This window comes from Mesocricetus auratus, unplaced genomic scaffold (assembly GCF_017639785.1).
Source record: "Mesocricetus auratus isolate SY011 unplaced genomic scaffold, BCM_Maur_2.0 Super-Scaffold_100007, whole genome shotgun sequence".
Taxonomy (NCBI): domain Eukaryota; kingdom Metazoa; phylum Chordata; class Mammalia; order Rodentia; family Cricetidae; genus Mesocricetus; species Mesocricetus auratus.
In genome coordinates this window covers 38417508-38439650 of record NW_024429191.1, presented here as the reverse complement: position 1 = coordinate 38439650, position 22143 = coordinate 38417508, and the positions used below count along the sequence as shown (strand labels likewise).

Genomic DNA, 22143 nt, shown 5'->3' with positions numbered 1-22143 from the left:
GTCTTGCTAAGGCCTAAAATACATAAATATCACAAAAGAAAACACAGGCCATTGCCAAACACCTGCATACATGCTGCACACTGCTTGTGGGGAGATAGGCATTTTATTATTCCAATAAACACAGTGAAGCTCCAAGTATTCTTTTTCTTTTTTTCATTTTTGGTTTTGAGACAGGGTTTCTTTGTGTAGCCCTGGCTGGCCTGGAACTAGCTCTTGTAGACCAGACTGGCCTCAAACACAGAGATCCACCTGCCTCTGCCTCCTGAGTGCTGGGATTAAAGTCATGCATCTGGAGTGGCAGGCAGTAGGAGGGTCTGGAGGAGGGTCTTTTTTTTTTTTTTTTTTTTTTTTGGTTTTTCGAGACAGGGTTTCTCTGTGGCTTTGGAAGCTGTCCTGGAACTCGCTCTGTAGACCAGGCTGACCTCGAACTCACAGAGATCCACCTGCCTCTGCCTCCCGAGTGCTGGGATTAAAGGTGTGCACCACCAACGCCCGGCTGGAGAAGGGTCTTAAAGAGAAAAACAAAGTCAGTTTTTCCTGTAGTCTCATATCATAATCAGCATAGGAGACTTCTGGGGTCCCCAAAGGTATGGTGGCTATTGCTCACCAGAAAGCAGTTTGTTCTTTAGCAGTGGACACCAGCAGGATCTGCTAATTTAGGTCAGCCCTGGGTCTGTCTGCCTGGAGCTTCAAATGCCAAAGTTGGGGGATTAGTCTCTGAGCTATCTCCACTTCCATGCTGAAGTAGGCCCATGGTGCATCTCCTTTTATTCTGATGTCCTGTAGTTGTAAAACAGCTCCCTCAACTCTTCCTTGGGTTGCACTCATCAAGCAGCTCACAGAACTTGTGATGATTGGTTTACCATGAGAATACTTAGCAAGGATACAGATGAAGACATATAAGAAGTCATGTTTGTGGGGCTTCCATGTCCTCCCAGGGCACTGCCTCCAGGATCCTCCTCATTTTCAGCTCCTGGGAAACTCTGAAGTATCTCTAGGGGGTCTTACAGACATTTCATTACACTGTCCATCAATGACCCCCTCAACCTTCAACCCTTCTTCCTTCTCTGGGGCTGAGATGAGGCTGAGGGTCCCCACCCTCTGATCCAGCCTTGATCTTTCAGTGACCAGCCCAACCTGGGCGCTATCCAGGAGCTGCTGGCCAGCAGAGGGTTCATCAGCACAGGGAATACACTCCACTTGCAGATTCCCAGGACTTTAGGAACTGTATTCTAGGAAAGAGAAAAAACTTTTTCCCCTCAATTTCCAAACCTGGAGAAAGAAGTGGGATAAGAATTAGGGGAAAAGCTGGGTTTGGGGGCGCACGCCTTTAATCCCAGCACTTGGGAGGCAGAGGCAGGTGGATCTCTGTGAGTTCAAATCCAACCAGATCTACATATCAAATTCTAGGATAGCCAGAGCTAATCAAAGAAACCCTGTCTCACACAAATAAATAAATACATACAAAAAATAAAAATAAAAAGACTTAGGGAAGGGCAGGGCTCTCCCTGTATCCCTTCCTCTGGGAAAGTCATTAAGGGTGTAAAGTTCCTCTTGTAACCAGGTACTAGAGGTCCAGGGTTTTGATTATATGAGCATGCTGAACATAAGACAAAATACCAAGTGGAGCCCAAATGAGACTCAGTGCTGTGCAGAATATCCCTACAAAGACTGTGAAGTTACTTTTTTAGCCAGTTAGCCTGCTCAGAGACGCCTGCTGGAAAGGGCTTTTGAGAGCTTGAGGGCAGGAAGAGTAGATCAGGGAATACTACAGGTACACTCCAATCTGCTCAGTGTATAAAACTTCCCCAAAAGGTTAGATTACCTGGTACAGTGGTGAGCTCCCTGGGAATCCTATGGTGGGATCCCATAGGAATCCTGGAGAACACTGTAGTCTGTAAAAGAACCAAAGTACCTGAGTCCTAAGGGGCCAAGGAAAGAGTCACAGGACTGGAAATAGTCATATGGGGAGGTTAAACCCCTTATCAGTGGGATCCACCTCAGATATATGTGTGTTCGTGTGTGTGTGTGTGTGTGTGTGTGTGCGGCGCGCGTGCATGTGTATGTATGTATTATGTATGTGGTATATATACATGGAGTAAGACTTCTACAATTCTAGGCATCGGTAGCCTGACATGAATGCCACCCATCTTACATATAGAGACTGCACAAACTGTCTGGGGGACCTGATGGGGTCCTCAAGGCACAGAGTTCCTTTCACCTCCTGTGGGCATTCCTGTCTCTAGTCCTTACTCTAGAGAACAAGGAGTCAGGCCACTTGGCATCCATGCCTCTGACCAGGTCCTCAGGAGTAGGCTGGTCTAAAGGGAAGGGCCTGGACTTTGCCCTGGTGTATGAGCAGCTGAAGGGAGGTGAGGTGCCATATGCACTCCTACCTTCCTAGTATACAGGTAGCTGAGGATGCTAAGCCCCTTCTTTCAGTCAGCTCACTTCGCCCCCTGCTGGCCAGAGCTGGTCCATGCAGGGACCTCAGAGAGGAAAAGGCACTCCTGGCCCCACGCAACCTTGTGGAGGAGTTAGACTCAGTTTACCCAAGCAACTGACATTTCCTGGTAGGGTCTGTCCTCAGACATACCCACGCAGGGCTCCCACAGATACGTATGCCTGTTCTGTCCCCCACCCTCGCCCACTGGGACAGGGCCCAAAACAGAAGCACAGATGAAAGAAGGAAGTATGCTCTTAACTTGGGAGTGGGCACACAGCAATCTGTCTATCATTTTCAAAACTGTATCCATTTTTTTTCATTTTGATAAACTCTAACCCCCCAAAAATTTCTTTGGATTTCTATTTCTTTAAACATTTTTGGAAGATTTTATTTTCTAAAACAAAGATTTTATTTAAAAATTTTTGTGGTGATATATTGCTTATGATCTAATAAAGCAACTGGAGATCAAAATGCAAAGCTAGACACAGCCAGAGAGCCAGGCGGTGGTGGTACACACCTTTAATCCCAGGACTCAGGAGACAGAGGCAGGCAGATCTCTGTTAGTTCAAGGCTACACTGAGCTACATGAAATTGAATCTGTCTAAAAGAGAAACAGCTCACATAAAGGTGATCCCAGCACTTGGGGTCACACACCATTAATCCCAGCACTAGGGAGATGGAGACCGGAGTGACGTGGCTGGGTGCAGAGAGGAATATAAGATGGGAGGAGACAGAAACTCAGAGGTTTGCAGTCTGAGGCCTGGTGGAGAGCAGTGCAGTCTGCATTGTACTCTGAGGATTCGTGGAGACAGGAGCACCCTTTTCGGTCTGAGGTAGAAGTAAGAGCTAGTGGTTGACTGCTTTTCTAACCTTCAGCTTGAATCCCAATCTCTGTAACTGGGTCCTTTATTTTTCATGTTAAAATCTTTAAAAGATACTTTTTAATTGTATGTGTGTGTGAGTGAGTAAGCACAGATGTTTGTGGAGGCCAGAGGCATCAGATCCCCCAGAACTGGAGTTACAGGCAGTTGGGAGTTGGGAACAGAACTTGGGTCCCCTGTGAGAGCAGTATGTTCTCTTAAGGGCTTAGCCATCCTTCAACTTAGCTGTCCAATTTCCTTTTTAATATACACTTGGCTCTGTGCATAAGACTACTTGATGCTCTTGTAGAGGCCTTGAGTTTGGTCCCCAGAACCCTCATGGCAACTCATAAACACCTGTAACTCCAGTTCCAGTGGATCTGACTCCCTTTCTGGCATCCTTGGGCACCAGGCAGTATTGTGGTATACATACATATTTGCAGGCACTCACATACATAAATAAAATAAATCTTGAAAAAGATATATATACGTAAGTGGATATACAATTCAACACTCAAAGTTTATGAAACATGAAAATTTCACTGGAGGTTTAAACCTGACCTGGGGAGGTGGGAAGAGCCTAACATCCATAATACATTATTAAGTATCTACAATGGCTATTTAAGGTTTTTTCTTTTTTAAATATTTTATTTATTATGTATAGTCTTCTGCCTGCATACCAGCAGAGGGCACCAGATTTCATTCAAGGTGGTTGTAAGCCACCATGTGGTTGCTGGGAATTGAACTCAGGACCTCTGGAAGAATAGTCATCTCTCCAGCCCCCTAAGTGTTTTTGTTTTGTTTTGTTTTTTGAGACAGGGTTTCTCTGTATTGTTTTGGAGGCTGTCCGGGAACTTGCTCTGTAGACCAGTCTGGCATCGAGCTCACAGAGATCCGCCTGCCTCTGCCTCCCAAGTGCTGGGAGTAAAGGCGTGCACCACCAACGCCGCCCAGCACCCCCCTAAGTTTTTAATTAACACACACAAAAAAAAACTATTTACAGGATACATAGTGAGTTTTTGGGCATGACTAGGATGTACAGTTGCCAGGTTAGGATAAATGGAGGTGCCACAATTTTATCTTTTTAGGAACAGAGTTTGTTCTTGATTGGCAACCTGTGGTTTTCCTCATACTCTGTGTCTTTGTCTTCTTATCTGTAAAGTGGCTGTGACAGGCTTCTTATATGGCTGGGATCACAGGCCTCTGGGCATATCCTGCCATTTCTCCATGTTATGAAGAGCCAGCACCACCCAAGACTTTGCATGAATACTTGCTGTATGTTGAGGGTGGGAGATCAGGCAGGTATCTCCATAGAAATTTACAGAAGTGGCACTTAAAATCGAAGCTCTGAAGCTAGGCGGCGGTGGTGGTCGTACACACCTTTAATACCAACACTTGTGAGGCAGAAGCAGGCATATCTCTGAGTTCAAGGCCAGCCTGATCTACAGAGTGAGTTCCAAGACAGACAGGGCTATGCAGAGAAACCCTATCTAGAAAAACCAAAAGGAAAAGAGCTGAGTGGTAGAAAGGGGTGTTTAGGACCAAGAAGGTGACTATTTCCTAGAACCCTGACAGGTTTAGCACCCACAACTCCAAGAGAAAGCTCTGGAAGTCTCAACACCCCCCCCAAACACAGCAAGGATGCCTGGACACAGATCGAGGTCCAGATTAACAGAACTGCCACCTGCCAACTCAGCAAATAGGGTTCCAGGTTAAAAAACAAATGCCTTAGGTCCCTCAACATCTCTTGCCTGTGGAATTCCTCACAACAAATGGGGTGGAAGAACTGGACAGGCCTGACAGAGCGTGGTCTGATCCCTGCATAGATGGGGAGGCACGCAGATTTACTGCGGCATCTGATCAGGCAGGGAAGGCTTCTCAGGGAGATGTAACAGGTTCCTCCTCACCTGCACCCTTCGGGAGGCCACCCCATCAGGGCAACCTAGAGTACCCTCTCAGGCAATGCTAACTCCACACAAGTCTTTGGGTCAGCTCTGAGAGTGCACACAGGGCCAAGGTTAGGGGCATGGTGCATATCTGACACTGGGTCTGTGCCTCTTTCCGCTTTGGCTATCTGTCAGTCACATCATTATCGTCAGTGCCCAGGGCCAGCTGGAATACACCTCTGAGAGGAACATCACACCCCCTCAGTGCTGACACGACCTTCCTACTCCGACCTTGGTGCTCTAGAACGTGTACTGTCCTCAACCCCCGCATCTGCGGAATGGGCAGGAATTCCGCAGGAAGGCGCGCCTGCGCACGCGTCGATGGACACGGAAATCCACACACCACACCCTTGTGCGTTCTAGTCCGGGGAACCGGTGTGTGCTAGCCCGGGGCCGCGATCCGGAAGCAGAGCGACTTTGACCCCGCCCCCGTGAAGGCAAGTTGGTGCAGACGCGCAAGCGCCATTTACCTAGGGGCGGGGCCTTAAGCGTGCCGCCCTCTTCCCCCGGCGTGCCCCGCGGCAGGCGCTGACGTGGCTGCCGTCAGCGCCGCCATCTTGTGGGAGCGAAACCAACGCCTGGCTGGGAGCAGCCGCCGCGGAGGTGAGGCGCGGGGCGCGCTGGGGCCAAAGCTGGGGAGGCCACGGGCTGGTCATCGTGGGCGTTGAGGGGCGCTCGGTTCAAGTGATAAGGGCCGAGTGTTGTCCGGCGGGCCGGGATCTGTATCCAGTGGACCTGACTGCAGGCCGGGCAGAGGATCGGGGCTCCCCCAGTCCCGCGTCGCCCACGGCCGCTTGGCCCTCCCCCACTCCGCGGCCCATACTCCTGGCCGCCCGCCGCGGGCCGCAGCCCGGAAGTCCGGCCGGGACGCCGGCTCCTCTCCAGGAAGCCAGGTTTCCTGCTGTTCCTCTCTGCGCCTCTCCTAGGCTCCACGGCCCGGGAGCTCGGGAACGGGGAACAGGGCTCGGGGGCACGGGGTCTGCTAGAAGGGCTAGCGGATAGCTTCAGATATGGCACGGCCTTTGGGGCGGGGGAAACTGAGGCTTAGGTGGCCCTGAGACGGCGTCAAGGTCACTCGGGTGGCGAGGTCTTCCTCCTCTGTGTCTCGAGTCCGGTTCCTGTCGGCCCGGAGGACCGGAGCTGTAGGAGGTGAAGGGATAGGACAGGTGGATCGGGGCGCCGGACTGCTGAAGCGGGTGCTGGGATTTAACAAGCGCATATGCGGATTTCAGTGGATCCCAGGTGCCCACTCTGATCCCCAGTGAGTCGTGATTTGTGCCCCACACTTCTCTGGTGAGATCTTCATTGAGGTTTGCACTCAAGGGCCCAGTGGCCTCTGCAGGAGTTGAACCTTGTTTCACCTCCTGACTGACTCCCTTGATGCCCCTTTGGGTGGATTAAAGAGCCCTTCTTCTGAGCTTGGAAATCTTTAACCTGGCCGTGGGACAACCTGCACCCACCCAGTCTCTGAGCAATCCGCTTGTAACAGGGGCCAGATCCAGTGCACAGTTCTGGCTGTCCAGTCAGGGTGGCCATGCCATGTCGGACTGTATGTAGGTGAACCGTTGTGTGGTACCTAAGTGCTAGGAAATCTGCTCTTATCAAGGAGGAATTTTTCCTTCCAGCAGGTGGCTGTTTTGCTGGAAAAGAAAAGGGCAGCTGCTCCTGGTCCTAGAAGTCATCAGAGAGCCCAGTAGTTGATGCCACAACCAATGTTGGAGTAGTCCGTTGTAGTTCTTGTTTCACAACTAGTGGTCAGCAGTTTTTCCTGCAGGCTGACTCTGCAGTGAGTGTCAGACAGAAGACATGTGCTTTGTGTGCTGGCTCCATGTCCCTTCTGTCTTAACCAGTGTCTACAGTGTCTGACATGGGTGACTGCCTGTCATGTCCTCATCTTTGAGCTTTCAGCAGCACTGTCACAAATAGCCTGGACTGTGAGATTGGATGAACAGTGTCACTACCTGATTTCTCTGTTTCTCCAGAGTTGTGTGGTGTAAGGGCCAGTCACATTGTCTCCTTGGCATGGAGGTTTCTCTTAATGGAATGCCTATCACTTTTATCCTTAGGTATTTTGTTGAAAATGAGTCTGACTCACTGGATCACCAACACTGTTGTCTTCCTTGTGAGGCAGATGTACAGAATTGCTACTTCAGAGAGGTTTAAGAGCTAGGGGTAGAGATTTTTTCCTAGCTTGTATAAATGGTTTGGCTCTCCAGCACTGCACACACAAGGTTTAACTGTGAATAACAGCTGACTCATACTCAGTCTACTTATCCTGGAAGGAAGATAGCAATAACTAGTTCTGTGCCCCTCACATACAGTTCTGATTGTAAGTCATGTAGCTGAGATGTCCACTATACCTCTTGTACAATAGTTCCTTATAGAGAGGATCTTCAAAATCTCCATTGCTGCCTCTGCCTAGGACCAGAAAGGCTTCAAACTACAACCTTTTTTTAGGTAAAGGTACATTAGAACAGCAGTTACTGTGGTGAACCAGTGTCAAGCAATCTAACCAAGAGAAAAAACTTGTGCAGGTTCATGCAATCACTTGTTAACAATGGTTTGAGAGTGTTGGGTCAATGTTTTTCAGTTTTTTTGAATTAAATGTTACATTGATGTGCAGGGTTTTGTTCTTTTGAGACAAGGTTTCTCTGTGTAGCCCTGACTGTCTTGGACCTCTCTCTCTCTCTGTAGAGCAGTCTGGCCTCAAACTCTGAGATCTGTCTGCCTCTGCCTCCCTAGTGCTGGGATTAAAGGCCTAAACCACCACTGACCAGCTTGATGTGTAGGTTTAAATCTACTCTTTTCGGTTTTTCGAGACAGGGTTTCTCTGTGGCTTTGGAGGCTGTCCTGGAACTCACTTGGTAGTCCAGGCTGGTCTCGAACTCACAGAGATCTGCCTGCCTCTGCTTCCCGTTAAATCTACTCTTAATCACAAGGGCTGTCTATGTGTGTCATTTGCACTGAGGAGCCCATCAGACCCCAGCCTGCTCTAGGTGCTATGTCATTCATGGTCTGTCTGTCCCTGTTGTCTCTCATGAATGAATCCCTTTGACTTTTGATCTTCATGAAATTGTCAGTGATGTTGAGGAAACATGAAAATTCTTTTGTGTTGAGATATGACATTAAGAGCATCTTTTTGTGTGTATGCTGTATCTACTGTTGAAAAAGATTTGACATTGCCTGCTGCTGCTAAGTACAGGATAGCTCTGTGTGTGTGTGTGTGTGTGTGTGTGTGTGTGTGTGTGTGTGTGTGTGTGTACACGAACACAAGCATTGGGACTCCTCACTACACACAGGTTTGTGTTCAATATTGATTGTGATACAGATTACAGGTAGTAGCTTGTGGTATTGCTTGTTAGTGTCCTTCTCAGGTGGGGTCAAGTGGCCTGGTTACCTGGAATACTTGTTAGTGTAGGACCTTTTAAGTGTTCACCACCCTGTCCTGCTACAAAGAAGTGGTGATACTTAGGGCCCAACTTTCACAACATCTTATCTGATCCTGTTCCCTGATTTTTTTTTTTTTTTTTTTTACTCATATTGGTTACAGGACCTGGCTGCCTGTCAGTAGCCAATATACTAGGAAGAGTGGCACTCCCTGCAGGCCTTGATAATATGGAAAGTTTTCAGTAATAAGAGGAATTGACAGACAATAGGAAGATAAGCTGTTTATGGGGAAGAGTTTGACTGTGTAGTACAAGTTTGCCCCTGGAGATTACAACCTTCTGGGATTAAGGTGTGTGCCCCCATGCTAGGCAGGCATATTTTTATAGACAGCAGTTGAGAGTGATTCAAGTGGTAAACAGCTCCCTGTATTTCTGAGGATCTGAGAGTTGCTGCAGTATAGCATGAGGAAACCTTCTTAACCAGTTTCTGTAGAGGTAAGTATACCTATTAAAGGGATGCTAGCAAACTAGTTCTTTCCAAAAGGTTCCCTGTGATTGATGGCTTGAGTGTCAGTTGTCAAAATGTTTTTGCAATGGCATATACTGAAACAGGAAAGTTTGTGGCCCAAATTCTCTATATGTCCTCTGACAAGTTTTTCTTTCTTCCTCCCCACCCCCTTTTTAAAATTCTGTTGGTATGATTTAGGTGCATGTTTCCAAGAAAAGGGCTTCTAGATTTTAGTGAGAGTCATTGCTGAAAAATGAGAATGAAGGCAGAGCTAGATGGCCTTCAGTGTGTGTTCCTCTGAAGCTTTCTGCTCTGTAGATAAGAATGCTCTTCTTCGGGGGCTGGAGAGATGGCTCAGCGGTTAAGAGCACTGACTGTTCTTCCAGAGGTCCTGAGTTCAATTCCCGGCAACCACATGGTGGCTCACAACCACCTTGAATGAGATCCGGTGCCTTCTGCTGGCATACAGGCAGAAGACTGTATACACAATAAATAAAATACTAAAAAAAAGGATTATTTAAAAAAAAAGAATGCTCTTCTTCCTTGTTTGATTCCAAGAGCTTATATTTAAAATACTCTGTCTTCTAGTGACCTAGATGGTGAACTTTGGCTTGACACTATTTTCTTTTAACATTTCTCTTCTGTTAAGGTGTTATCAGACTTTGGACGTAACCAGGTGGTCAACTGAACTGTGCTTAGGGCTAGCAGTTCTTGAGGTAGGTTTGCTGCACACCTTGCTTCCTCTGTGGCTTTATCTTCATCTTCAGTTCCCAGGTCTGCACGCCTGAGTCTCTAGATGTTGTTGGTGTAGGAATGTTCACACAGAAGCACACTTGTGCATAGTTTAAAAATAATACAACATTGTTTGTTGATCCTGTAGTTTCCCTGACAGTCATTAGAATTAGACTCTCTGCAAGTGTGTGATTTGTTTTTTCTTTTTTTAATCCCAGTGGCCTTCGTAAACTTTTTTTTTTAAAGGTGAGGCAGTGGTGGCACACACTTTTAATACCAGTGCTTGTGAGGCAGAGGCAAGTGGATCTCTGTAAGTTTGAGGCCAGCCTGGTCTACAGAATGAGTTCCAAGATGGCCAGGACTATTTTCACAGAGAAACCCTGTCTCCAAAACAAAACAAAACAAAAACCTTTTTTAAAAAAACAACAACATTGCTCTCTGTTTCTTCTGATAAGGAGTCACCTGTGAGGGTCCTAATGGAAGAAGGTGGAGGAGGTGGCCTTAGCATTGGATGCAGAGCTACTTGCCCATGTCTGCTATTGGAGTGTTCATCCCAACCATTCTAGAGTGACATGGGCAGGCATTGGGGCCTATCCAAGGAGGCAGAACTGTCACCTCATAGGTGACATTTATGCAGAAATATGATAGAGAAAGATTGGCAAGTTTGAGGGAGGAACCAGAGGACCTCTTAGTAGGCCAGGACAGTTGACACAAGGGCTCTGAGACGCGTAAGTGTACTGGAGTTTGGAAACCAGCCAGGAGCAGTGAAGGAGAGGAGAACTAGAGAGGGTGGTCCTGGTCCCTGCCTCAGAAAGGATATTTTGAAATCTGTGGGAAGGAACCCTTTGCTTCTCTCAGGTAGGGAGGCAAGTGTCTGGCACTTAGCCGCTTGTGTGGTTTTCATGTAGGTGGAAAATCCCTCTGTGATAGCCTAAGTTTGGTCACAGAAGGATAATGCTTTTCTTTGGCATAATAGTAACAGATGTTCCAAGTCTTCCAGAAACCCAACTTTAGCTACTTTGTAAGGCAAGGGCAGTGCATATTGTTTTTTCTTCAGTGCCTTACGAAAAGTTGTTCTTTGTTTTCAGGAAAAGTTAATTCTCTGTGGTGGTGGTGGCATGCCCTTGAGATTGCTGTATTTGGCATTTAGTGCTTCAGTAGCCACCTCCCTTTGTCCTATGTATGGGAATGGCTGGGCCTAACATTAAAGCATAGTTTCAGTAGAAGTTACTTCCCATTGTGTCCCTATGATGTCATTGTTGAGGCAGACTCATGGGGATCTTCAGTCTTGTGCAAATGTCAGGTTATCTATTGGCTTCTTTTCCAGATGACTGACTTAGTGGACCATCACACAGTCCCATGGCTACTGTTTGTGAGTGAGGGTCCTGACATCACAGGTGCTACTTTGCACCTGGTTAATTCAGTTGTTGTGTGGGGGTGGTAGCAGTAAGTCTTCATGGTTTGAGTCTGGAGAACTGGGGGGAAACTTGGGAAGAAGGGAGATTTTAGTGGAAAAGCTGGCTGTGGAAATGTGGAGGATCCTTAACCAGAAATTGCTAGAGAACACCCTGGGTGCTGGCCGCCTGAGGGGAAGCCTCTGACAGCTAAGGCGAGGAGGCATCTACAAATGTGTTTTAGAGCAAAGCTTTTATGCCGTCAGGATAGTGGAGGAATAGTTGAGTAGTGTGTGGTCAGCAGTGCCTGGCTCAGTGAGGACAGTGGACTTAGGGAAATGTGGTCTTTGTCCTGTGTGTGTGCGGGCCTCACTCCAGCAGGGCGGGGCAGCAAAGCTGAGGGCGCTAGTGACAGCTCAGCCTTCCTGTACACTTTATTCTTTTGCTTCCTCCTGAAGAGTAAGTGTCAAAAGAAGGAGGCAGGGCACTCCCTACCCTCTGAATGAAAGTTACCTGAAGATAGAAATAAAGGTTTTTGTTTTTTCATTAAAAATATGTACTTTTTTTTTTAATCGTGTTGGTCTGCATGTGGATATATAAGTGAGTGAAATGTTCAGGGAAGCAGAGGTGTGTCAGACCCTTCTGGAGCTTATTGCAGACAGTTGTAAGCAGCCTGACAAAAGTGCTGCTAATTGAACTATGGCCCTCTGCAAGAGTAATGCTTAATAACTGAGCCATCTCTAGCCCCTAATTTTTGTTGTCATGAGACTATCTCAAACTATAGCCCAGGCTGGCCCTGATCTCAGGGCAGTTCTGCCTCAGTTTCAAGAGTGCTAGGAATACAGATTTGAGTCATGGTAGCTAGCATCAGAAGTCAAGTTTGAAGCTTGACTTACTCAGTAAGAACCCCTGTAGCTGTCAGCTTCTGAAGTAGGACTGGACGTAGCATAGAAGAGTGCTCTGCTCACTGTGGCTGGTTTGAGGAAGAACTTACTTTATGAAAGCACTGAGAACTAGCTGTTGGTTGTTCCAGTTCCCTTTTTCTTCAGTGTGGAAAGAGCCTCTGGGGTGCCATGTCCAGATTCATTGGCCGAGAGTGTGAGAGCCAGTATGTGTGAAGTGTGTGTGTTGCTGATAGGAAGCCCATAAAGAAAGAGCTAAACTGGCAAAGCTGCATTACTTTGATTTGCCTTGTGACAGAAATTAAGAGTCCTGGTTACCATCTCTTCTGGATCCTTCTGCTCCTCCTGAGCCCAGGGATGGTGGTGTTAATTTGGGTGTGTGATACTTGGCTTGACTTTGTGCCTACTCTGCCCTCTGTAAGGAACAGTGGAGCAGGGTGCCCTGGAGAAGCCACAGCCACCCTGAGGCTCAGCCTCAATTGCTTCAGCAGGAGCCCTCAGTGGTTTGAGAATGTACATGTTAGCAAACAAATGCTCCGTGGATCTCAAGGTGGGAGATCAGGGTATGATCTTGGGTCATTTCCCCTCAGTTCCAGTCTACGGCAAAAACAAGCTGCACTTGTCTCCTGTACACAAGTGCATGCTCCATTCACATGCTGGAGAAGGAAGAAGAGTAAAGGGGGCACAGCTAACCTGGGCCTTACAAGGGGTCAGCATGGGGTCTTCCCTGGAAGCACCAGACTCATCCCAGGCCCTGCCAGGTGGACTAAGGGGTGAAGACTGCTAGTCAAAACAGTGGCTATAGGGTCACTAGGGTGGGTTGGGCTGAGCCTGTCTCCTGACTTCAGTCATGGTGGTTTTTCACATGTATCTTATGTTGTCCTATTACTGTGCTTTCCACCATTTTAGAAGTGTTTCTGGGTTGATGCATGTTTGTGTTTCTTGTTTTGTCTTGCCTATGTTTGGGGGAGGAAACCTAATGTTCTGCTGCTGAGCTGTTTCCATTTCTAGATCTGTGTTTTTGGAGCCTTTCCAATTAGAGAAGTACCCCCTGCCAAAGTAGAAATATGGTAATAGTGTGTGTTAGGACAGTGGTTCTCAGCCATTCTAATGCTGGACCCTTTAATAGAGTTCCTTGTGTTGTGACTCCCAACCACAAAGTTATTTTATTCCAAGACAGTCCAAAGCTACAGAGAAACCCTATCTGGGGAAAAAACCAATAAATAAATAAATAAATAAATAAATAAATAAATAAAATCTGTTGCTACTTCATAATTGTAATTTTGCTACTGTTACGAATTACAAATATTTGATCTGCAGGATGTCGATAGAAGACCTCAAAGGGGTCTCGACCCACAGGTTGAAAACTGCTGTGTTAGGGTTGTGTGTTCTATTGCTCCTGGGTATGTGCTGTGAGCATACAATGCTGCAAGAAACTTCATAAAATGTAGATTTTATTCTGGAAATCCTGATTCCCAGTTACAAGTCAGGATTCTGTTGCTGAGAGGAAGACGAGACACAGAGAACAACAGGTATCTGTTACAAGAACATACGGAGAGATACATGGCAAGATGTTTCCCTGTTGGAGCCTTTACAAGTCTCAAAAACTGTATGTCAGGAACTCATTGTAGTTCTTGGTACAGGCCATGTGGTAGCTCAGTTAGTATTTGCTCGGAGCTGCTAATGTTTAGAGTTTATCAGTGTGTATGGTGACATATTTTGAGGGTAGTTAGGTTAAGAAATGGTAATGCTTAAAAGTAGAATAAAGGGAAAAATAACATGAAGGGAAGGTTTAGCGTTCTCATTACTTTAGTTGAAGAACTCAGCTCAGAGATTTACATGAATGTGGGTATACACATTGATGGGGAAGTTAACCTTATGTTTGCAAAGAGTGATCTAACTTCATTTTCACTCATCACCCCACCTACACACATCAGACCTGGTGGGTTTCCCCTTCCCTTGACTTAGAAGATGTGTTCCAGCTCCTATCCTGGAACATGTTGACTGAGTCACAGTTTTGCCCTTACAGTAGTGTCTGCATGTCCTAGTAACACCACATTCATTCAGTTTTCCTCTTAGGCAGATTTTATGAAGTAATGACCAAATGTAGGGCAGTGTTGGATTGCATGAACATACCAGACCTACAAGCCTGGAATGTGAGGCTGAGGGGTGGGTAAAGACCTGAGGCTTTAGGAACAGTCATACCCAATCCCTGTTGAAGTACAAAAAGCACTATGTGCAGAGGTCAGCATGTGGCCCTGTTGCACACGAGACTAAACAAATCTCCGTTTTGGGGATGGTTCAGGTTTTCATGCATTTGATTGTGTCATTGTTGGAACATTGGTACTCTCTACTAAAAACTTTAGCTAAAAAATGTTCTATACTGTGTTGAGGTTCTTTCAGAAAACTTTCAGATTTGGTAATTTTCCTCAAATGTGACAGCTGAGAGTATACACTATTGATCTGTGTGGTTGAAGATACGTAATTAATTAATTTTGAGACAGGATCTCACTGTAGTACTGGCTATCCTGGAACTCAAATATGTAAACCAGGCAGAACTGACAGAGATCCTCCTGCCTCTGATTCCCAAGTGCTGAGATCTGTCATCATGCCTGGCTAAATATATGTGATTTATACTGCAGTGAATTTCTTTCTTTCTTTCTTTCTTCTTCTTCTTCTTCTTCTTCTTCTTCTTCTTCTTCTTCTTCTTCTTCTTCTTCTTCTTCTTCTTCTTCTTCTTCTTCTTCTTTTTTTTTTTTTTTTTTTTTTTGGTTTTTACGAGACAGGGTTTCTCTGTATTGTTTTGGAGGCTGTCGTCCAGCCCAGCCTCGAACTCAAAGAGATCAGCCTGCCTCTGACTCCCGAGTGCTGGGATTAAAGGCGTGTGCCACCACCTCCTGGCCAATGAATTTGTCTTAAAGCAAAAGGGAGAAATTAAGAAATTGACTCAGTCAGTAACATCCTTTTTTTTTTTTTTTTTTTTTTTTTTTTTTTTGGTTTTTCGAGACAGGGTTTCTCTGTGGCTTTGGAGGCTGTCCTGGAACTCGATTGGTAGTCCAGGCTGGTCTCGAACTCACAGAGATCCGCCTGCCTCTGCCTCCCGAGTGCTGGGATTAAAGGCGTGCGCCACCAACGCCCGGCAGTCAGTAACATCCTTATTGCATGAGGACCTGAGTTAAATCCCACTTAACACACATAGCCATACATACCTTTCTAATCCTAGCACTAGGAGGCAGAAATAGGAGGATATCTAGGACTTTCTAAGCCATTCCAGCTGAATTAGTGCGCTCCAGGGTCAGTGAGATAGTATTAAAACACGTGTTTTGTCTGCATGTATCATGTGCATGCAGTGCCTGCAGAGCCCAGGAGAAGGCTCCACATTTCCTGGAACAGCTAAGGAGGTTTGTAAACTGCCATGTGGGTGCTGGGAATGACTGGTGTCCTCTGCAACAGCAGCTAGTGCTCTTACCCTCTGAGCCATCTCTTTATCTCCCTAACAGTATCTAAATGTCACCAACTTCTCATCCAGGTAGTAAGTATGAATCCTTTTCAAGAAAGAGTATTCTACAGGCCAGAACAGAAAAACCTCCCCACTGGGATTCTAAGTAGTGTCAGCAGTTGGAGGGAAATGGCAAGACTGCACCGTCTGATTTGGTGAAGGTTGTCTGAACTTTGGACCCTCCTGACTGCCAGTCAGGCTCCTGTTCAGCTGCTAAACCAGTCAGGTTGCATTCATTCATCGTTGTGGAATAGGTGTGGACTCAGCTGTGTTTTCTCATCTTTACTCAAGAGGTCAGGAAGGACTTTCTACTGACAGACATTGTAGGGAGTGTGGTTGTCAAAGGCGAGGCTGCTTCATTGTCCTCCCCTCCCCTAATGGATGAACTTTCTTGACCCCATTCCAACTTTGCTGTTGGTCTTCCCTCCTAAGTAAGGCATTCCCTTTGGTGGCTTGGGAGGCAGAATTAGCCAGCAAGAGCTCTCCGGGAAGTCTGTTTTCACTGCCTGCTAATGACGTAATGCAGAGGAACCTGAAAAGCAGGTTTGGCTTGTATGTGGGATCCTAGGGGGAAGGTCACAACACCTTGACTGGACTTCATGCAGTTGGCCTGTGCCCAGAACCCTGGTGGTGATTGGCCCGTGTAGCCACTGGGCTTTTCTCTCTGTGGAGGCTCTCTTGGGTTTGGGTCTGTTTTAAAAGCGGTAGATAGAGCTAGAGCACTACCAGGACACTAAGAATGCCAATGCAGAAGTGCTGATTGTGTCTGCCTGTGTAGCAGGGGATCTACTATGCTTGTTTGTTGAGTGTCTTAAATCTGGAGCTCATCTCATCATTGACCTGTATGACTGACTGCTTTTCTCTTTGGTGATTCTTGTTAAAAAGAAAGAAGGAAAATATTCACTGTGGTTTTCATAGCCCTTCTGTAGAGAAGGCAAGTTAGGCCCAGCACACTCAGCTGTGGGCCATGTCAGATCATGTGGGGCACTGGATTGCCAGTAGTCATGGACAATGAGGCAGTCATGCAGCTACACAATCAAACTTGGCTGAGATCCCCGCCACTGCACAGTTATTCAGGGTGTCTGTCTGCTACTGTTGGAACCTGTTAGGGTTCAGGTACCCCTTCCTTTCTGCCTCCTTTTTGTGCTCTTGTGATTTTTGTTGTTGTTGGTTTTGGGAGATGCTTTTCTTTTTGAGACAGGGTCTCATGCAGTTCAGATTAACCTTGACTAGCCCACTATTTATTACCAAGGATTGATTATTCTTGAACTCTGCTTCAACCTTACATGTGCTGGGATTATAGGTGAGCACTACCACATATTCCAGATACTATTGGTTTCCACACAGCACTTGAACATAAAGAGCTGTCTTATACCTTCTCTGCCTCACCAGCTTCCCATGTACACCCTGGATACCACTGTTTCTCTCTTGATAACCATTTGTGATTTGGAAAGAAGGCGGAATTTTTTCTAATTGTTGTTTGAGACAGTGTTTCTCCGTGTAACAGCCCTGACTGTCTTAAGAACTTGCTTTGTAGACCAGGCTAGCCTTGAACTCACAGAGATCTGCCTGTCTCAGCTGGAACTAGAGGTGTACGTCACTACCACCTGGCTAGAAGGTAGAATTTTTTGCATGAACGACTGATTGCTGAGAAGATAGCCACCTGCTTCTTCTTTTTTTTTTTTTTTCCTTAAAGTAAATTATGTGTTGCCTCCTTGGACTTATGTCTGTACTTTTTTGCCCTCTCAATTCAAAATCACCAGACCTCATGATAGAAATAGCTAAGTGGTGTGCTCCCTGCTCTATGACAACTAGAGGCTCCTTCTTAATTCATCTTGGGCTCGCTTCCCTTTTGCCTGGTTTGGATGTTCAGGGGATGCCTTGCTATGTTGAAATTAGTTGTTCTTCCCTATCAATAATTGGTAGGAGTTGAAGGTTGAGAGCCATAATCTCAGAATTTTAAAGATTATTGCCTGAGAGTTTCCTCCCACCAGCAGTGCATTGTCACAGAATGTTTTGGCAGCAAGCCTCAGCTCTTAGGGCATGTGCTTCTGCTGCCTAGCTAAGAGTTTCTTTTCTGTACTTTTTTCAGTCTGCCCTATCCATCTGTCTTTTCTTCTTCTCTCCCATCTTGTCTTCCTGTCAACGTTTTCCCATCCTGTCCCATCCCCCAATTGGTTTTGTTTTGTTTTTTTAGTTTTCTTCTAAGACAAGATCTCACACTAGTTCAGGCTGGCATCATACTTGAAAGTTTGCCAGCCTCAGTCTCCCTAGTGCTGGGATTACAGGCATGACTCAACATGCCCAGATTCTTTTTTTTTCCTTTGGCAATTGTACTACATGTTCCAGCCTTGTACTTTCTGTCCTCCTGCCTCTGCCTCCCAAATATTCGAATTACAGCCATCCTTATATTTTTCTTGTACTTCTTTCTGGGAGCCTTCATTTTGAATATACTGACTGTGGTCTGAATGTAGTCCTTTAAGTTTGTATATAGGAAATTGAACCCCAGTGCAATAATGTTGGGCAGGTGTTTGGGTTCCACCCTCACGAATGTATAAGGACTGTCATGAGAAGGGCTTTGAAAGTAGGTTCACTTTCCATATGAGATTGTAGCATTCCTCTCCTGTGGAGGATACAGCTCAAGGCCATATCTTAGAGCCAAACATCTAACCTACCTGGCCATGATTTGGAATGTCCAGCTCATGTGTTGTTCAGCTTTGGTGTTCTGTTACAGTAGCACAGAAGGACAGTTTACAGGGAAGCCTTGTCATCCTGTCTCACACCATGCTAATTCATTTTCCTGTGAGGTTAGCAGCCTTGGATAGCACACAGACATACGTCTTTCTGAAGGCTCCATGGCCTTCTATTTGCTGTTACTATTAGGAGCTAACAGTCAGCATTCAAGAATGCAGTAAAATCCATTTGGATGAAAAACAAGTGGCCACCAGATGTTGAGACCAGAACAGCCTTAGTATCCTTTCCAGAAGCCCTAAACACCTGATAGGCTCTGGTAAATTGGTGCCAGCTTAGTTGATTGGCACCTCTAGTGTTTCTGTTCTGCCAGTGGACCCTACTGAGTGTGTGTACATGCTCTTGGAACAAGTCTTCACATTTACCTGTCCTCATAGGAGCATCCTTTTGTATAGGTCTTGAATGGAATGTGCTGCCATTGGTTTACTGTTTGGGTCTCTACCTTCTTGAGCTGCTTGAGATGGATAGAACATTGCCTTAACAACTGTCTCCCATGGCCTGAATGACAGAAACGCCTGGAGATGTGATACCACTACTGTCACCAGTATTGATCCTAGAGTGTGACCAGCTCTCTAGTTGCAATCTGTTCTACTTTGAAGTAAAGAGAGATGTAAAGTGGTTCTTTCTGATCTTGTGAAGACCTCCGTTGGCTGTAAGAGGGCTTCATGTGTGTCTCAGAGCACTTTTTAGAGAGTGAACATGCCAGGTCTCAAGTGTGAGTGTACACGGATGTAGTTAGATGTTCTGATAGGTGGATAGACTTGGGAAACAAGGGGCTTTTCTGTTATCTCTGCCTTCCTACACTAGTATGTGGCCTTTAGATGCCTAGGGAGTCTTGTGGACAGGGTTCTTTTTCTGCCACTTGGGACCTGGAATTGAATTGAGATCTCATGAGGGATGAGAGAAGGCTTGGGGCTGGGGACTCCTAGGTAGGTGTGTCTATGGCCTGCCACAGGGCCTAAACTGGCAGCACATAACAGGACTGGAACAACTTGCTTCCCCAGGTCTCTGGCCAGTATCGATTCCACCTGTCCACAAGCATGGGGAATATCTTTGCAAACCTCTTCAAGGGCCTTTTTGGCAAAAAAGAAATGCGCATTCTCATGGTGGGCCTGGATGCTGCAGGGAAGACAACAATTCTATACAAACTGAAGCTGGGTGAAATTGTGACCACGATTCCCACCATTGGTAAGAGGCTGGGCGAGGGTCAGAGTGGGGGTTGAATTTGAGGTTCCAGAGTATAGAGGGCACTCAACTGTAACCCTGCCCCCAGGTTTCAACGTGGAGACAGTTGAGTACAAGAATATCAGCTTCACCGTGTGGGATGTGGGCGGCCAGGACAAGATCAGACCGCTATGGCGCCATTACTTCCAGAACACCCAAGGTGAGGGGCCATTCCTTGTCCTAGATTCCTTTGTCTTAAAGGGATGCATTTCTCACTGAGCCTCATGGCCTTGTCAGTTTCAGGGCATAAAGCCACACTGAACATTGTGGCCAGTGGGAGGACTGAATCTAGAGCCTGTGGGTAGACCAGGTGAACAGTCTTCGGTATGTGCAGTAATGTGGCCCTGTTGCAGGCTTGATCTTCGTAGTGGACAGCAATGACAGAGAGCGTGTGAATGAGGCCCGTGAGGAGCTCATGAGGATGCTAGCTGAAGATGAGCTCCGAGATGCCGTTCTCTTGGTGTTTGCCAACAAGCAGGTAGGCACTAGTAAGGTCCTTCCCTGATGGAGAACCTGTGTCAGGGAAGAGAGGGTGGGTGAGAGGCTGCCCCAGGTGACTGGCTGCTGGTAGTCCCTGTCACTAATTCCTCCTTTCCCCCAGGACCTTCCCAATGCCATGAATGCGGCCGAAATCACAGACAAGCTGGGGCTGCACTCTCTACGCCACAGGAACTGGTACATTCAGGCCACCTGTGCCACCAGCGGGGACGGGCTCTATGAAGGACTAGACTGGCTGTCCAATCAGCTCCGGAACCAGAAGTGAACCAGACCCCTCCCTCCCCCTCACTTCCTCTTCTCCGCCCTCCGCTTTCCTCTCATGTGGCAAACGTGCGACTCTGTGGTCCTGAGTGCCAGAAGCTGTCTCCATGGGTTGGTCACAGTGTGCATCGCACCATGCTGTACATGTGCAGACGCAGCCTGCAGCCAGGTTTTTATTTAATGTAAATAGTTTCTGTTTCCACTGAGGCAGTTTCTGGTACTCCTATGCAATATTACTTAGCTTTTTTATTGTAAAAAGAGAATCAACTCACTGTCAGTACTGAGAAGGGATTTGGGTGTAGGGGCACCTGGCCTCCGGGAGCCATTGGGCTGTAGACTGGTGTCAGTATCCATTTGGTGGTTGGTTTTTAACCCAAACTCAGTGCATTTTTTTAAATAGTAAAAAAAAAATACAGGACAAGAACACTTGAACACACAGAACGGAGACTATGCCTAGTGTAGGTTTTGCAGTAATGGCCTGAATGCTAGTCCATCGGATCACCTATTCCCCTATGGGAACAGGAGAGAAGGTGACAAACCACCATCCGCTGCATGGTCACAGTAGAGCCCCCGTGACTCGCCTGTCTTTGGGTCACCTGCATTCCATAGCATTGTGCTTGTACTTGTGCTCACATGGTCACCTAGGGGTTGGCTGGGGGGTCATTGTGGGGTGCAGGGCCCGGCTTGTATTTGGTGTGTGGCCGGGCCAGATGGCAGCCTACATACCCAGCTTACTCTTGGGCCCACTTGGACGCGCTGGCAGGAGGCCTGGGTCTCACCAGCAGGAGCGCGTGCAAGCTGGGAGGGTCGATCCATTCCAGACCCATATCCTGGAGCACCCCCATCTCCATGTGTGAAGTAGCTTTCTCCCTCAGCCTGCAAGGGTCCGATTTGCCATCGAAAGACGACCTCTACTTTTTTCTTTTGTATTTTGATAAACACTGAAGAAGCTGGAGCTGTTAAATTTATCTTGGGGAAATCTCAGAACTGGTTTATTTGGTGTCGTGGAACCTCTTACTGCTTTCAATACACAATTAGTAATCAACTGTTTTGTATACTTGTTTTCAGTTTTCATTTCGACAAGCACTGTAATTATAGCTATTAGAATAAAGTCTCTTAACTATTTGATGGGCTTGTGTATCAGTGTCACTACTGCCAGGCTGCCTCCTAAGAGAGCCCTTTTTAATTTGAGAGAAAACAGGTACCCTCTATGCCCTGGTAGAAGTAAGACCTGGTGGCTTCCCTTAACATCTCAGGGTTACTACCAGCCTGGGGGTGCTTTGTGACAACTGAGGTGTGCCTCCTGTCCCTTCAGTAGGCAGCCAGCCTTGGGGTGGTACATATATCTCTGGGTAGGTGTGGCCACTAGGAGATACAAAGTCTACCATCCAGAGTGGGCCCCTGCCTAAGTAGATAGACCTTCACCCCCTTGAGGTGGTGTTTTAGATAACTAATCTTCACTCATGTTTAGGTGGCTACCTGCAGAGCACAGGTCAACAAACAAGCCACAGCTTGAGTCTCAAGACACTTTGGGGTCTGCCCAAGAGTACACACGCCCAGCATATATAGCTGAATCCAGCCTAATTTCTATGGTCTGCCCATGTTGTGTGCACAGGCTCTAAAATTGCTATTATATGGCTGTGGAACCCACTGCCTCTGCTTAGATAGGAACCAGATTGGACCTCTTGGGCAGGTTGCAGATGCATTCATATTCACAGAAGTTTGTTCTAACTCCT

General features: G+C 46.7%; 1 protein-coding gene across 2 annotated transcripts; it reads left to right on the top strand.

Moving 5' to 3' along the window:
* Nucleotides 1-5714: 5714 nt before the first annotated feature.
* Arf1 (ADP ribosylation factor 1) lies at nt 5715-21532 on the top strand. Of its 2 annotated transcripts, XM_013111553.3 has the most exons (6): nt 5792-5855; nt 9796-9862; nt 19429-19612; nt 19698-19808; nt 20002-20126; nt 20250-21532. In XM_013111553.3, the coding sequence occupies exons 3-6, from the start codon at nt 19465-19467 to the stop codon at nt 20409-20411; spliced, it is 546 nt and encodes a 181-aa protein (XP_012967007.1). In that variant the 5' UTR covers nt 5792-5855; nt 9796-9862; nt 19429-19464; the 3' UTR covers nt 20412-21532. The 2 variants fall into 2 exon arrangements, with proteins under 2 accessions (XP_005067757.1, XP_012967007.1); XM_005067700.4 differs by lacking the exon at nt 9796-9862 and having other exon boundaries at nt 5715-5855.
* The last annotated feature ends 611 nt before the right edge of the window (nt 21533-22143 follow it).